The sequence below is a fragment of the Lagenorhynchus albirostris genome, chromosome 2 (assembly GCF_949774975.1).
Source record: "Lagenorhynchus albirostris chromosome 2, mLagAlb1.1, whole genome shotgun sequence".
Lineage (NCBI taxonomy): Eukaryota > Metazoa > Chordata > Mammalia > Artiodactyla > Delphinidae > Lagenorhynchus > Lagenorhynchus albirostris.
The window spans coordinates 55,834,156-55,848,186 of NC_083096.1; the positions used below are offsets into that span (position 1 = coordinate 55,834,156).

The window sequence follows — 14,031 nt, forward strand, 5'->3', positions numbered from 1 at the left end:
ATTTTGGCTGTGCTGGGTCTTAGTTGCGGCATGCGGGATCTTCATTGTGGTATGTGGGATCTTTAATTCTGACATGTGGACATCTTATTTGCAGCATGCGGACTTCTTAGTTGTGGCATGCAGGCTTCTTAGTAGCAGCATGTGGGCTTCTTAGTTGCGGCACACGGGCTTCTTAGTTGCAGCATGTGAACTCTTAGTTGTGGCATACATGTGGGATCTAGTTCCCCGACAGGGACCAAACCCCTGCCCCCTGCATTGGGAGCATGGATTCTTACCCAGTGGACCACCAGGGAAGTTCCTCTAATTCCTTTACATGGAAGGTTAGGTTGTTTATTTGAGATATTTTTGTTTCTTGAGGTATACCTATATTGCTATAAACTTTCCTCTTAGAACTGCCTTTCCTACATCCTCTATAGATTTTGGAAAGTTGTGTTTCCATTTTTGTTTGTCTTGAGGTATTTTCTGTTTTTCTCTTTGATTTATTTATTGACTCATTGGTTTTTTAGTAGCATGTTGTTTAGTCTCCACATGTATGTATTTTTCTTCTTACTGTTGAATTGTAAAGGTTTTTATGTATCTTGGGCACAAGTCTCTTATCAGATATATGACTTGAAAATATTTTCTCCCATTATGTGGATTATCTTTTCATTTTCTTAATTGTGTTCTTTGAAGCACAAAAGGCTTTAAGTTTGATGAAGTCGAATTTATCTATTTTTTCTTTTGCTGATTGTGCTTTGTGTCATATCTAAGAAACATTGCCTTATCTACGGTCACCAATATTTACTTTTATGTTTTTTTGTAAGAGTTTTGTAGTTTTTTTAGCCCTTATGTCTAAACATGTCTGTGATCCATTTTAAGTTAATTTTTGTATATGGTGTGAGCTAGGGGGTCCAGCTTCATTCTTTTGTATGTGGATACCCAGTACTTAAAATTTTTATGTTTATCGAAAGGAGCCATGGTTTTTTAAAGGTTAAGGCACTGAATCTGTTCTAGGTAGTATGACAAACTGTCCCTTGCCAACTGTACCTAATGTCGAATGAGCATACACATAGCACTCTCCTAGGTCCCCTGAAGGGAAATAGATGCCTTTGCACCATCCTTGTCTTTAAGGAGTCCACCAACCACTTTGTGAGTAAACATGCCTACTTGAAAAGATAAACTAAGAGCTGTGTATATTCAGGGAAGCCTAAGCATAAAGGGAAGGCATCATGAAGAAAGAGGAATTACCTGAAAGGATAGGTAACCAAGGTGGAATATGTAGGGAATTCTGGAATGAAACACAACATAATGATGAAAAGTTGAAATATGGGACTAAGGAAGTGGTCAGTATCCATCTGGCTGATTGTAGTTGAGTACACATTAAGGAAGAGTAGAAAATAAGGTTGGAAAGTTAGCTTGTGATCATTTCATTAATAGTACTGAATTAGGGACTTCCCTGGTGGTGCAGTGGTTAAGAATCCATCTGCCAATGCAGGGGACACAGGTTCGATCCCTGCACCGGGAGGATCCCACATGCCATGGAGCAGCTAAGCCCGTGTGCCACAACTACTGAGCCTGCACTCTAGGGCCCACAAGCCACAGCTACTGAGCCCACGTGATGCAACTACTGAAGCCCGTGTGCCTAGAGCCTGTGCTCTGCAACAAGAGATGCCTCCGCAATGAGAAGCCCACGCACTGCAATGAAGAGTAGCCCCTGCTCGTTGCAACTAGAGAAAGCCTGTGCATAGCAATGAAGACCTAACACAGCCAAAAATTAAATAAATAAATTTTTAAAAAGTACTGAATTATAAGCTTCAAAGTTTGGACTTTACTTTCAATGCAGTGGGTTGCCATTAAAGGCTTTGTTTGGGGTAGGAGAGACGAGGGATTAAGTAGTGGAGAATAATCTGGCTGTCCTTGCAAAATGGATTGGTGGGAGAAGAGAGCAGAGAGAGTGAGACCAGTATAGTCCAGGAATGAGATGGTTAAGACGAGTTGTTGGTTATACAGTTCACTTCCCACCTTTCCCCCCCAAGCTACCACTATTATTAGTCTGGCCCAACAACCCTCCCTCCTTCCCTTCTCATCTCTGAGGAAGAATTGCAGAGGCTCCAATCAAGATGGTGGAATAGAACGATGTGGAGCTCACCTTTTCCCACAAATACATAATGAATACATCTACATGTGGAACAGTTATCACAGAATACCTATTGAATTCTGGCAGAAAATCTCAGACACGCAGAAGTGCGAGGAAGATCTCCATGTAACTGGGTAGGATGAAAGAAAAAAAAAAAGGAAGCAAGCAGGATAGGACCTGTGCCCCTGGGAGAGAGCTATGAAAGAGGAAAGGTTCTCGTACCCTGGGAAGCCCCCGCACTGGTGGAGAGATCACCTGGGACAGAAAGGGAGCTTCAGAGGCTTGGAGGAGAGCGTAGAAGCTGGTTTGCAGCAGGAAGAACAGAGAGAGACCGGCACAGAGGATCTGTGCTGCCTTGCTGAAGTCCCCAGTCCGAGATGTGGACCTACATGTGAGGGCTGTTTGCAAAAACTCGGGCTTCAGAGGACAGACCTGGGGAGAGTACTGGGGTTAACCCTGTGGAGGCAGCCTGAAGGGCCTGGAGTGTGGTAAGGGCTGCAACCAGGATGTTGCAGGATGTGTGTTGCAGGATGTATGTGGAAGAAGCCTGGCCCACCGTAGAAGTGAAGTGCCATTGTTAAGAGGCACTCAAAGAGAAGGACAGGACCCGCCATTGCAACCTCACTTTTGGCATGCTTACGGCCAGTGTGTGCTGCCATTGAAACCCCATTGTTAATGCATAAGTGAAGTGGGGGGTGGGGCTTGCCATAGCAGCCTCTTTCTCATTGCCACCTCTATGAGCTCTGGGAGCATGCAAGCACCAGCAGGTTGCCCACACGTGGAGGTGGGGCAGAAAGCAGAGCCTTCCCCCCATGGCATGTGATCCACAGCACCGCCGCTTGCTTTGTAAACTCAGTGCCTGTGGGACATCTGAGTGGACAACGGGTGCTCCTATGGCTGGGACGGGTCTGGCCTTAGCAGCTGTGGGCTTTGTGGCTGCATGCACGTGGAGGTGGGGCCAGAGTCTGGGCTATGTCCCTAGCTCCCATGGCAGGTCCAGGTGCGCAACTGCTGTGGTCCTGGTACCTGACTTCAGTGGATTGACGCCTATGGATCTGTGCTGGTGGCTTTGTGATCACAGCGCCTGAGGGGCACCAGGGCTGATAGCCTGCATTCCCACAGTGGAGGCGGGGCCGAGGGTAGTGTGCACAACAGTGTACTTTGTGAGCTCATGCAGTGGGTGACAGGTGACATCACAGAGTGAACTCCCCGATGGACAGCTCCAATGGAGGAATACTCAGTGGCTTCTCTTCCAGTGGGAGCGCTCCAATCCTGCCTACGTCACATTGCAGCTTAGAAATGGATCTGGGGGCTTCTATGCCAACAACGAGGGAGCAGACCCTGCCCCCAGCAGGGCTGTAACAACCACAGAGCAAAGAGGAGGCCCCGTTCAACATCCAACACCTACTCTGTTCTCCACAACATCAGTCATATCCCCGTCAGTGGGATAACAGCCAGCAGACACTGAGGAAAGATGTGGCAGCCATCCATGCTAAAAAACAGCCCTTGCACCAAAAATATTAAACCCACACAAGCTACACAGGGACACTTCTACATAAAAATAGCTCTCCAAGACCACAGTAGATAATTGTTTCTACTAAACTCATAGAGTAAGAGAAATATAAGTAAAATGAAGAATGAGAGGGACCACTCCCAATTAAAAGATCAAGAGAATTCCCCTGAAAGAACAAATAATGAAACAGACCTCTTCAGTCTAACAGACACCGAGTTTAAAAAGGAGATACTGAAAATACTTAAGGAATTAAGAAGGGCTATTGATAGAAATGCAGATTACTATAAAAAGGACCAGGAACTATAAAGAGGAACCAAGACAAATTAAAAGACTTATTTGCTAAGATGAAAGCTGAGTTTAAGGCAATAAGTAGCAGATTGAATAATGTAGAAGAGCGAATAAGTGATCTGCAAGTTAGAATAATGGAAATCACCCAATCAGAACAGCAGACAGAAAGCCAAATGAAAAAAAATTGAAAGCAATATAAGAGACCTATGGGATAATATAAAGCACGCCAGTCTACACATAATAAGGATCCCAGAAGGAGAAGAAAGAGAAAAGGGAATCAAAAATGTATTTGAAGAAATTATGGCTGAAAACACCCCAAACCTAAAGAAGGAAACGTATCCAGGTACAGGAAGCACGAAGGGTCCCAAACATGATGAACCCAAACAGACCTACACCAAGATATACTATAATTAAAGTGGCAAAAGTGAAAGATAAAGGGAGGATTCTAAAGGCAGCAAGAGGAAAACAAGGAGTTAATTACAAGGAAACCCCCATAAGGCTATCAGCTGATTTCTCTACAGAAATGTTGCAAGCCAGAAGGGAGTGGCAAGGTATATTCAAAGTCCTGAAGGGAAAAATCTGCAATATAGGATACTCTACCTGGCAAGATTATCATTTAAAATAGGAGAGATAAAGAATTTCTCAGACAAGCAAAAGCTAAAAGAATACAGCAATATTAAACCTGTTCTAAAGGAAATATTGAAAGGTCTTCTCTAAATAGAAAAGAAGCAAGAATCTATAGGAAAGAGAAAATCACAATTGGAAAGTAAATTACTTAAATAAATCAGTACACAGATTTTTTTTTTGTCAAGTTTCATGGTTTTATTAACACAAATACAATGTGCCCATGAGCAATCTATTCATTTTCTCTTTCTTTTTTTTTTTTTTTTTTTGCGGTATGCAGGCCTCTCACTGTTGTGGCCTCTCCCGCTGTGGAGCACAGGCTCCAGATGCGCAGGCTCAGCGGCCATAGCTCACGGGCCCAGCCGCTCGGCAGCATGTGGGATCTTCCTGGACCGGGGCATGAACCGGTGTCCCCTGCATCGGCAGGCAGACTCTCAACCACTGCGCCACCTGGGAAGCCCTCTATTCATTTTCTTTGCTGCATAGCCTGGTGTTGGGATTGGTGACTGTGATAGCTAGCTGGGCTGCTCTTTCCACAGTGGTTTTGTGGTTCTTGGAGGAGATGTGAGCAATCTCAACACAGTAAGATTTGTTGCACAACAGTGGCGCTTCAAGCTCCTTGACATTGTGGACCAGGAACTTCCAGATGCTGCTGGGCAGCATCTGCTTTGTTTTCTTGTTGCTCCCATAACCAATGTTGGGCATCAAGATCTGGCCCTTGAATCTCCTGTGCATCCTGTTGTCAATGCTTCTGGATTTCTGTCAGTTCTGCTTAATTTTGACATATTGATCTGACTGGTGCTTGATGACCTTCTTGGTCCTCTTTTTGACAACCTTGGGCTTTACGAGGAGTCTGTCCAACAAATTGGACAACTTAGAACAAATGGACACATTTCTAGAAACACACAGCCTACCAAAACTGAATCAAAAATATATAGGTAATTGGAATAGACTGATCTCTAGAAGTGAAATAGAATCTGTTATAAAAAAAATTCCCTACAAACAAAAGTCCAGGACCAGATGGCTTCACAGGAGAATTCTACCAAACATACAAAGAAGAACTTATGCCGATCCTTCTCAAACTCTTCCAAAAGACTGAAGAGGAGGGAACACTCCCACTATCACCCTGATACCAAAACCAGACAAAGACACAACCAAAAAAGAAAATTACAGGCCAATGTCTCTGATGAATATAGATGCAAAAATTCTCAACAAAATACTAGCAAAATGAATCCAACAACATATAAAAAAGATCATACACCATGACCAAGTTGGATTTATCCCAGTGTCACAAGGTTGGTTCAACATATGCAAGTCAATCAGTGTGATACACCACATCAATAACAGACAAAAACCACATGTTCCTCTCATTAGATGCAGAAAAAGCGTTTGATAAAATTCAACATCCATTCATGATAAAAACTCTTATGAAAGTGGGTATAGAGGGAATATTATCTCAACATAATAAAAGCTATTTATGACAAACCCACAGCCAATACAGTACTCAACAGTGAAAAGCTGAAAGCCTTCCCGCTAAAATCTGGAACAAGACAGGATGCCCACTCTCACCACCTCTATTCAACATAGTTTTGGAAGTACTAGCCACAGCAATCAGACAAGAAAAAGAAATAAAAGATATCCATATTGGTAGGGAAGAGATAAAATTGTCATTATATGCAGATGACATGATACTATATATTGAAAACCATAAAGACTCCACACAAAAACTATCAGAACTGATAATTGCATTCAGGAAGGTAACAGGATACAAGATTAACATACAGAAATTGGTTGCATTTCTTTACACGAACAAAGAAATGTCAGAAAGGGAATGTAAAAAGAAAATCCCTTTTAAAATTGCATCAAAAAAATACTTAAGAATAAACCTGACCAAGGAGATGAAAGACTTATATGCTGAGAACTATAAAACATGAATAAAGGAAATTGAAGATGATTCAAAGAAATGGAAAGATATCCCATGCTCTTGGATTGGAAGAATTAATATTGTTAAGATGGCCATACTGCTCAAAGCAATCTACAGATTTAATGCGATCCCTATCAAATTGCCCATGATATTTTTCACAGAACTAGAACAAATAAGCCTAAAGTTTATATGGAACCATAAAAGACCCAGAATTGCCAAAGCAATCCTGAGGAAAAAGAACAAAGCAGGAGACATAACCCTCCCAGACTTCAGACAATACTGCAAAACTACAGTAATCAAAACAGCGTGGTATTGGCACAAAAACAGACATATGGATCAGTGGAACAGAATAGAAGGCCCTAAAATAAACCCACACACCTGTGGTTGATTAATCTTTGACATAGGAGGCAAGAATACACAATGGGAAAAAGACAGTCTCTTCAGCAAGTGGTGGTGGCAGTTGGACAGCCACATGTAGATCCATGAAGTTAGAACACACCCTCACACCATACACAAAAATAAATTCAAAATGGCTTAAAGACTTAAATATAAGACATGACACCATAAAACTCTTAGAAGAGAACATAGGAATAACATTCTCAGACATAAATCGTAGCAATGTTTTCTTAGGTCAGTCTCCCAAGGCAGTAGAAATAAAAGCAAAAATAAACCAATGGGACCTAATCAAACTTAAAAGCTTTGAGAAAATATTTGCAAATGATGCCACCGACAAGGGCTTAATTTCCAAAATATACAAATGGCTCATACAACTCAATAACAAAAAAACAACCCAATCAAAATATGGGCAGAAGACCTAAATAGACATTTCTCCAAAGAAGACATACAGATGGCCAATAAACACATGAAAAGTTGTTTATCATCATTAATTATTAGAGAAATGCAAATCAAAACTGCAGTGAGGTGCAACCTCACATCAGTCAGAATGGCCATCATTAAAAAGTCTATAAGAAACAAATGCTGGAGAGGGTGTGGAGAAAAGCGAACCCTCCTGTGCTGTTGGTAGGAATGTAAATTGCTGCAGCCACTGTGGAAAACAGTATGTAAGTTCCTCAAAAAACTAAAAATAGAGTTGCCATGTGATCCAGCAATCCCACTTCTGGGCATATATCCAGAAACAATTGTAATTCAAAAAGATACATGCACCCTTACATTCATAGCAGCACTATTAACAATAGCCAAGACATGGAGACAACCTAGATGTCCCTCAACAGATGAATGGATAAAGGTGTGGTATATATATGCAACAGAATGCTACTCAGCCATAAAAAAGAATGAAATAATGCCATTTGCAGCAGTATGGATGGACCTAGAGAAAGAGAAAGGCAAATATGATGATATCACGTATATGTGGAATCTAAAATATGACACAAATGAACTTATCTACGAAACAGAAACAGACTCACAGACATAGAGAACAGGTTTGTGTTTGCCAAGGGGGGGGTAGGGGAGGGATGGGTTGGGAGTTTGTAATTAGCAGATGCAAACTATTATATATAGAATGGATAAACAACAAGGTTCTACTGTATAGCAGAGGGAACTATAGTCAATATTCTGTAATAAACCATAATGGAAAAGAATATGAAAAAGAATATATATGTATATATACATATATATGTATAACTGAATCACTTTCTGTATAGCAGAAATTAACACAACATTGTAAATATAATATACTTCAATTTAAAAAAATTGCCTCTTTACCCAAGTCCTCTCTGTCCCCTCCAAGCACCCCAGTATCTTGCATGTTCATATTATAGAAATGTTAGATCTTGATGGAACCTCTGAAATGACCCCCTTGTTTTACAATGAAGAAAGTGCAAACACATGAGGTTAAGCAGTTTATTCACATGGCTGAATTAGGAACAGTAATACTGATTATATAAGTGTGATCTCACAGCTTTAAATATTAAAAAAAAAGGTGGGAATACTTGAATTGACATACAAACATCAAGGTTTCATTAATGACTGGTTCAGGCTTGGACATTATGATTTCATGCCCATTGTTTTTAAAAACTGGCTTCATTTTTGTTTGCTATAGCAAGCTAATTAAATGTAATTTAAAAATCTGCTTCCTTTCAGGTCAAGTGAAAAGTGCCAAATCTGTATTCTAAGCCATGGTCAGAAAAGAAGTCTTATAAAAGGCCGCATCTTCTTCTATATCTATAAAGGCAAACCTATTCATGCCGACTGAAGTTAAATAGATGTGGGGTTTTATAAAAATGTTTAAGTATGAAATTAAATCTCCCTCGTTTCGTTTTACCCCATTCAGCATGCTTATGTCCAGACTCTCTGGCCTTGCCTCTGCCTCTGCAAGTCAGTTTCATGTGAGTTCCACGTACTCCTTCCAGAAAGCACTTGGCTGTGAGTCACTCACAAAGACCATATGGAAGCTTTAAAAGCTACTTAGAGAATCTAACAGTTTTCTGTGTAACTGAGGCAGGAAATTTCTGTTCAAGTGAGGAATTCTATTAAAAAAAAAAAAAAGACATGTTGGCCATTTCCAGAAGAAAAATTTGTTCTCCCTCTCTCAAAAGGGAAGCTATGGGATGACATTCTGGAGCAAGGAAATATTAAGGATGGTTTGGATCAGGGTCCTCTGCTTATACAGCTATTACTTTTTTATGTCCAAATTAAAATTCACCTTTAAGGTGGGATATAGTCTCTTAGTAAATCTTCTTGTTTATCTTTAACACCCTTGTCTTTAAATTAATAAATACAAATCTGTTTAGTTTTATATTTAGATTTCCCCTACTCAGTAGGTTTAGCAATATAGTTATTATATCTGTACTACCTGCCATTTTCCTTTTGTTTTATATTACCTACATTTTAGATATCATTGTTGGTTTCATATTAGTGATTTGGAATGTCCTTTTATCTACTTTGTCTAAGAGTCCCTGAACCTTCTACTACTCTGTGACTTTCCGGAAAAGTTGTATAGAAAGAAAATTATTCTCTTCCTTCTTTGTCCCATCCTGAAAGCTAGTTTTTCGTTGTTGAGGGGAAGGAAAAGAAATGAGCAATTCAGTAATTCCTTGTCAGTTGGCATTTTCTCAACCATGATTTTGAGGTAACACTGTCTCACAAATTTAAAAGTTTTGAGATTTTTTTTTTATGTATGAGCAATTCAGTTTCAGTTGCCTTAAGCAGAAGAAAAGGGGAATGACTCTCACTCCCCTCTCTGGTAGATCCAGTGGGTGTTTATGGAGTAGTGCAAAGAAGACCTTTGTTTGCTCCGTTCTCTTAATATTGTAGATTGTGAGAAGTCTATTATCTTTAAGCACCGCAATAATTTGGGAAAAGGCCAGGTGCCGTTTTTGTTATTTCTACTCTAATTCTACATTTTCTGAGCCTTGATCTTGAATATGACAATATTCAATTATATTGTCAATTATACCTCAATAAAGCTGAAAAAAAGTCAATCCTGACCCTTGGCGAGGCAATCTGTAATTCTCCATTCCATGACCTCTATCCCCAGTGTTAGGAAGAATTAATCCCTCCTTCTTTGGGGCACCCATAGCATTAATAGCTTCATACTGTATTCTATTTAATTGTTCACATGTGAACTATTGAGCTTTTTGAGGATAGGGGCTTTGTCTTGTTTTTCTTCATTCCTAAAGAACCTGTAACATAGTAAGTTAGTAAATAATAGTTGAATGAATTCTCTTTCGGTGCCATGTTTTTCATAGAACTCAGTAGTCTTCATTCATCTATAAAGCTTGTTCGCCTTAATGGAAATGAATCCTGAATCCTTTTCTCCATATTTTGCTAGTGTCAGTGCCCTATTTCCACTCCTGCTCCTCCAGAAGACAAGCCACACACACGTCGAGCATTATGACTGTATATCTAGTTTCTTCTCTAATTGTCTATTTTTAAACTTTCTTCTTGAATGCCACATTACTTTTTAGGCATATGAACCTGGTGATTACCAAGGAATTCCTGGATCTCATTTCAAAGATTTCATTGTTGTGACAGTCTGAATATACATTTATATCTGTAGATCTGTTACTTTAGTATGTTTTGAGAGATACGATATGTCTTGTGACCTATTGTTGCATTGAATTATAAGTATATTCACAGGAGTGTGAAAGGTCCTTATACTTTGAGTTTTAGCTATTACTCGAGTAGCTGCATGACTTTTTCCACACACCCACAGAATAATTAATTACTATTTCAAGGTGCATACTAGTAAATTAAAAATCACATTATTTGAGAGGTAGTAAAGCAAAGGCTACATTAAGTGTTCTGATAACTTCTAGATAGTGGTTCCTTAGGCTTTTGTATTTTTTTTCATTGATTAGAAAACTGTAAAAAAATAAAAAAGGGAGGAGATTGGTATGACATCATTAAGAAAACAGCTATTATCTGTTATTGCTATCATTTAAGAGAAGAAAAGACATATTAACACCAAAAAAGGGGAAGATATGATTTCAGTGTAAGGCTCTGCTCTTTAAGTTGAATAAATTAAGTTTTATTATAGACTTTTATGTTTTCATTTCGCTATATGTGATGGAATTTTGTTATGAATCACAACTGGCATATGGTCTACCCTTTGAGAACTGCTCTAGACTGAGCTAAAGCAGTCAGACTGCTACTTAGGCTACCATGATGCCCCAAATTATAAAGGGCTGATAATCCATCCCAATGTTGCATCTAATTTGTGATAGATTGTATTTTCCAAGATGGTCGCATCTCCCATCCCACGGTCATGACATTCCTGACATAGGGAGGTGGGTCTCTGTTCTCTCATCATGAACCTGGGTAGGCCTGTGATTACAGTAGAAGTAATACTATGTGATTTCCATAGATCATAAAAGATAAAAGGTGATACAGTTTCTACCTAGTTCTCTTGAGATGCTGGCTTGGAGAGACCCATATGGACAGGCACTGAGGCCCTGGCTGAGCTCCAGCCAGCAGTCATCAGTGATACAGGTGAGTCATCTTGGAAGTGGATCCTCCAGTGGAGCCACCACAGCCAATGCTGTATGGAGCAGAGACAAGCCTCTGTTGAGCCCTGCCAAAATTGTTGATCTTAGCCAAATAAATGATTGTTGTTCTAAACTACTAAGGTTTGTGTCTGTTTGTTATGCAGCAATGTATAGCATAAAAATTTTGGAACCAGGAAGTGAGAAATTGACATAACAAACCCTAAAATGTGGCGTTGCTATTTTGGGACTGGGTAGTAGGCAGATGCTGGAAGGGGCCAGAGGGGAGTGTTAGTGAAAGCCTGCAGAGCCTTAGATTATTAGCAGAATCTTTAAGGCTGTCTAGGAGGCTATTAGTGGGAATTTACAGGAAAGAGAGGAAAATATCATTAGAAGCTGGAGAAAAGGGGCCCTTGTTATGTGATGGTGGTAAGTTTGGCCACACTTTTGTCTAAGTAATGAGCTCAGTGATCCTGCTAAGGACTTTTCCAGTGTTCAACTGCCACCTGGATTCTCCTACTAAAATATGAGAGGAGAGAGATGAGCTGAAAAGGAACAGTTCAGTTTTCAAATAACATTTAAAAGAAATATAAAGGATTCAGTACTTGCTAGGTTTGAAAATAAAATTAGTTCTCATTTCTAGCCTTTCTAGATGGCAGAAAATTCTCAAACTAAGAAACGGCTTCTGAGAAAAGGTAAAATCTCAGGCAGGATTGTGAGGTCATTTTTTAAGACCTCAGAGATATCCAGGTGGTGTGTCATGGAAACTTTCAGACTCAGAAAAGCTTTTCTCAGTCTCAGACTTGAGGTGTGCTTTCTCAGTGCAGCTGGGAAGGTGGCCTCTAGCTGTTCTAGGCAGTCATCACCACAACTAAACTCAAATGGAAAGAGAGCAGCTCTCTCCCAATAATGGTATATATATTAAGGCATCATCTGATTGGTCTTGTCTGAGTCCCATGCTCTGAACCAATCACAGTGTTAGGGGGTTGGGGAACTATGACTAATCAACCTGTTATGTGCCTTTCTTAGTGAGACAGTATAGTCTATCGTCAAAAGATGGAGTTTGGGGGAAACACACTGGAAAGCCTCTCACCTCTCAACATTCAAAGCCACCAACGTCTGTTCAACTGGCTCTACCAAAAATGGTGAAATATACATTTATTATTGCTTTCTTTTTTGCTCTATGGGAAATACTGTTATGTAGAGAAATGTGGTCATCTCTGTGTATTTTAGTTATGTGCTATCTGTAGCTCTCAGAACTATATGTAATCTAGAGCCGACTCTATGAATTTTGTTCAAGTTTTCTTGAGGTATGAGTATTTTTCCAAAAGCCATGGAGAATCTGACTTTGGAAATGTGAAACTGTATGAGTCTTACCTGGAGGGTCTAGGTGACCCAGGTGAGCCTGAGAGGACAGCAGTGGGATAGGAACTAGATAGAACTGGAAGGACATGACTCAAAGTGACCTGAGGAGGAGAGAAATCAAGGTGACAAACAATGTAGATAAGGTTAAGATGAAAATGGGAGAAAAGTTAGTGAACTTGGTAACCAGAAGAGTTCAGTAAGGGCAGGATGGGAATGAGTAAAGAATGGGTCTCTCAGGAGACAGCCTGAGAATAAGACATTTTTTTTTCAACGTGGTCCTTGGGATTTATGGTAGGGGTGGACCCAGTGGCTTAAAGGAACCATACCAGATGACAGCAACAAAACGCTGTCAAGCATCTATTTTAGGGGAATGGCATGTGAGTGCCAGTGGTGGTTGCTGCAGTCAGAGGGAGACATAGAGCTGTTGACTGATACTACTTAGTCTCAAGTAGGAATTGGGACTTTCGTTTGTTCACGTTTCCTTGATATAGTGATGGAGAAGATCGACGACAGAGTTAGTAATCTCACTGCTGTGGTATTATCCTTGGTGCCCAGGGGAAGAGGATTTGATTAGTGTGGCACAGGGATGAGCGGATAGAATTTCATTGTCACAAAATAACTTCCTTGAAAGTAAACTACAAATTAATAGCTTGTTCATTTGTTTAAATTTATGCTGTATTTGTTTTTAATGATTAGATTTGAGGTAAAGATATCATGTTAGGCATCACAGAATTTGGGATGCATTTGTCCTGTGAAGAATGGGTGATATTGTTTCTTCAAGGACCAAAACCCAATGACAAATAGGAGTTAAGGAGGAAAAGGCGAAACTCCACTGAGAAGAAAAGAGAGATGGAAAAAGAGAAAACAGAAAATGATGAATGAAAAAGTCAGAGGGGAGACAAAGCAGTGTTGAAAAGGGTTAGGGTTGAAGAAAGAAAAACAGTATATATTAAGAAACCGTATAGGAGGAGGTTCCGTCTGCATGGTCCATGACCATTTCAGCCATTACATCAGGCAGAGAAAATCAGTTAAAACAGTTGTATATATAGACACAGCTTGAACATTAAGAAATGCAAATTTCCCTGGAACTGGGATCACTTAGCCTCTTCTGGATTGGGGGTGGGGATAATGTGTGTAACCAATCAGAATGAAAGTAAGTTGGCAAGAAACCAATAGGAATTAGGCATGAAAATGGCTTTCATGTGAAATCAGTTGGCAGTACTGTCTGTGGCAAACAGACACAGAGCTGAGCATTTTT

The 14,031-nt window shown here is 40.0% G+C and overlaps 1 protein-coding gene and 1 pseudogene across 2 annotated transcripts in view; one reads left to right on the top strand and one right to left on the bottom strand.

The window, feature by feature from the left end:
• ANKRD45 (ankyrin repeat domain 45) overlaps positions 1-9,094 on the top strand; it is a 52,946-nt gene extending 43,852 nt beyond the window's left edge. The window contains exon 6 of one of the 2 annotated variants that reach the window (XM_060142184.1): positions 8,566-9,094. In XM_060142184.1, coding sequence (XP_059998167.1) covers positions 8,566-8,597 — 32 coding nt within the window. In that variant the 3' untranslated portion in view covers positions 8,598-9,094. Of the gene's footprint in view, positions 1-1,474; positions 1,772-8,565 lie in introns of those variants that run through there. The other variant, XM_060142183.1, reaches the window with a different exon arrangement.
• Positions 5,004-8,470, bottom strand: LOC132516432 (large ribosomal subunit protein eL32-like; annotated as a pseudogene).
• Positions 9,095-14,031: the final 4,937 nt, after the last annotated feature.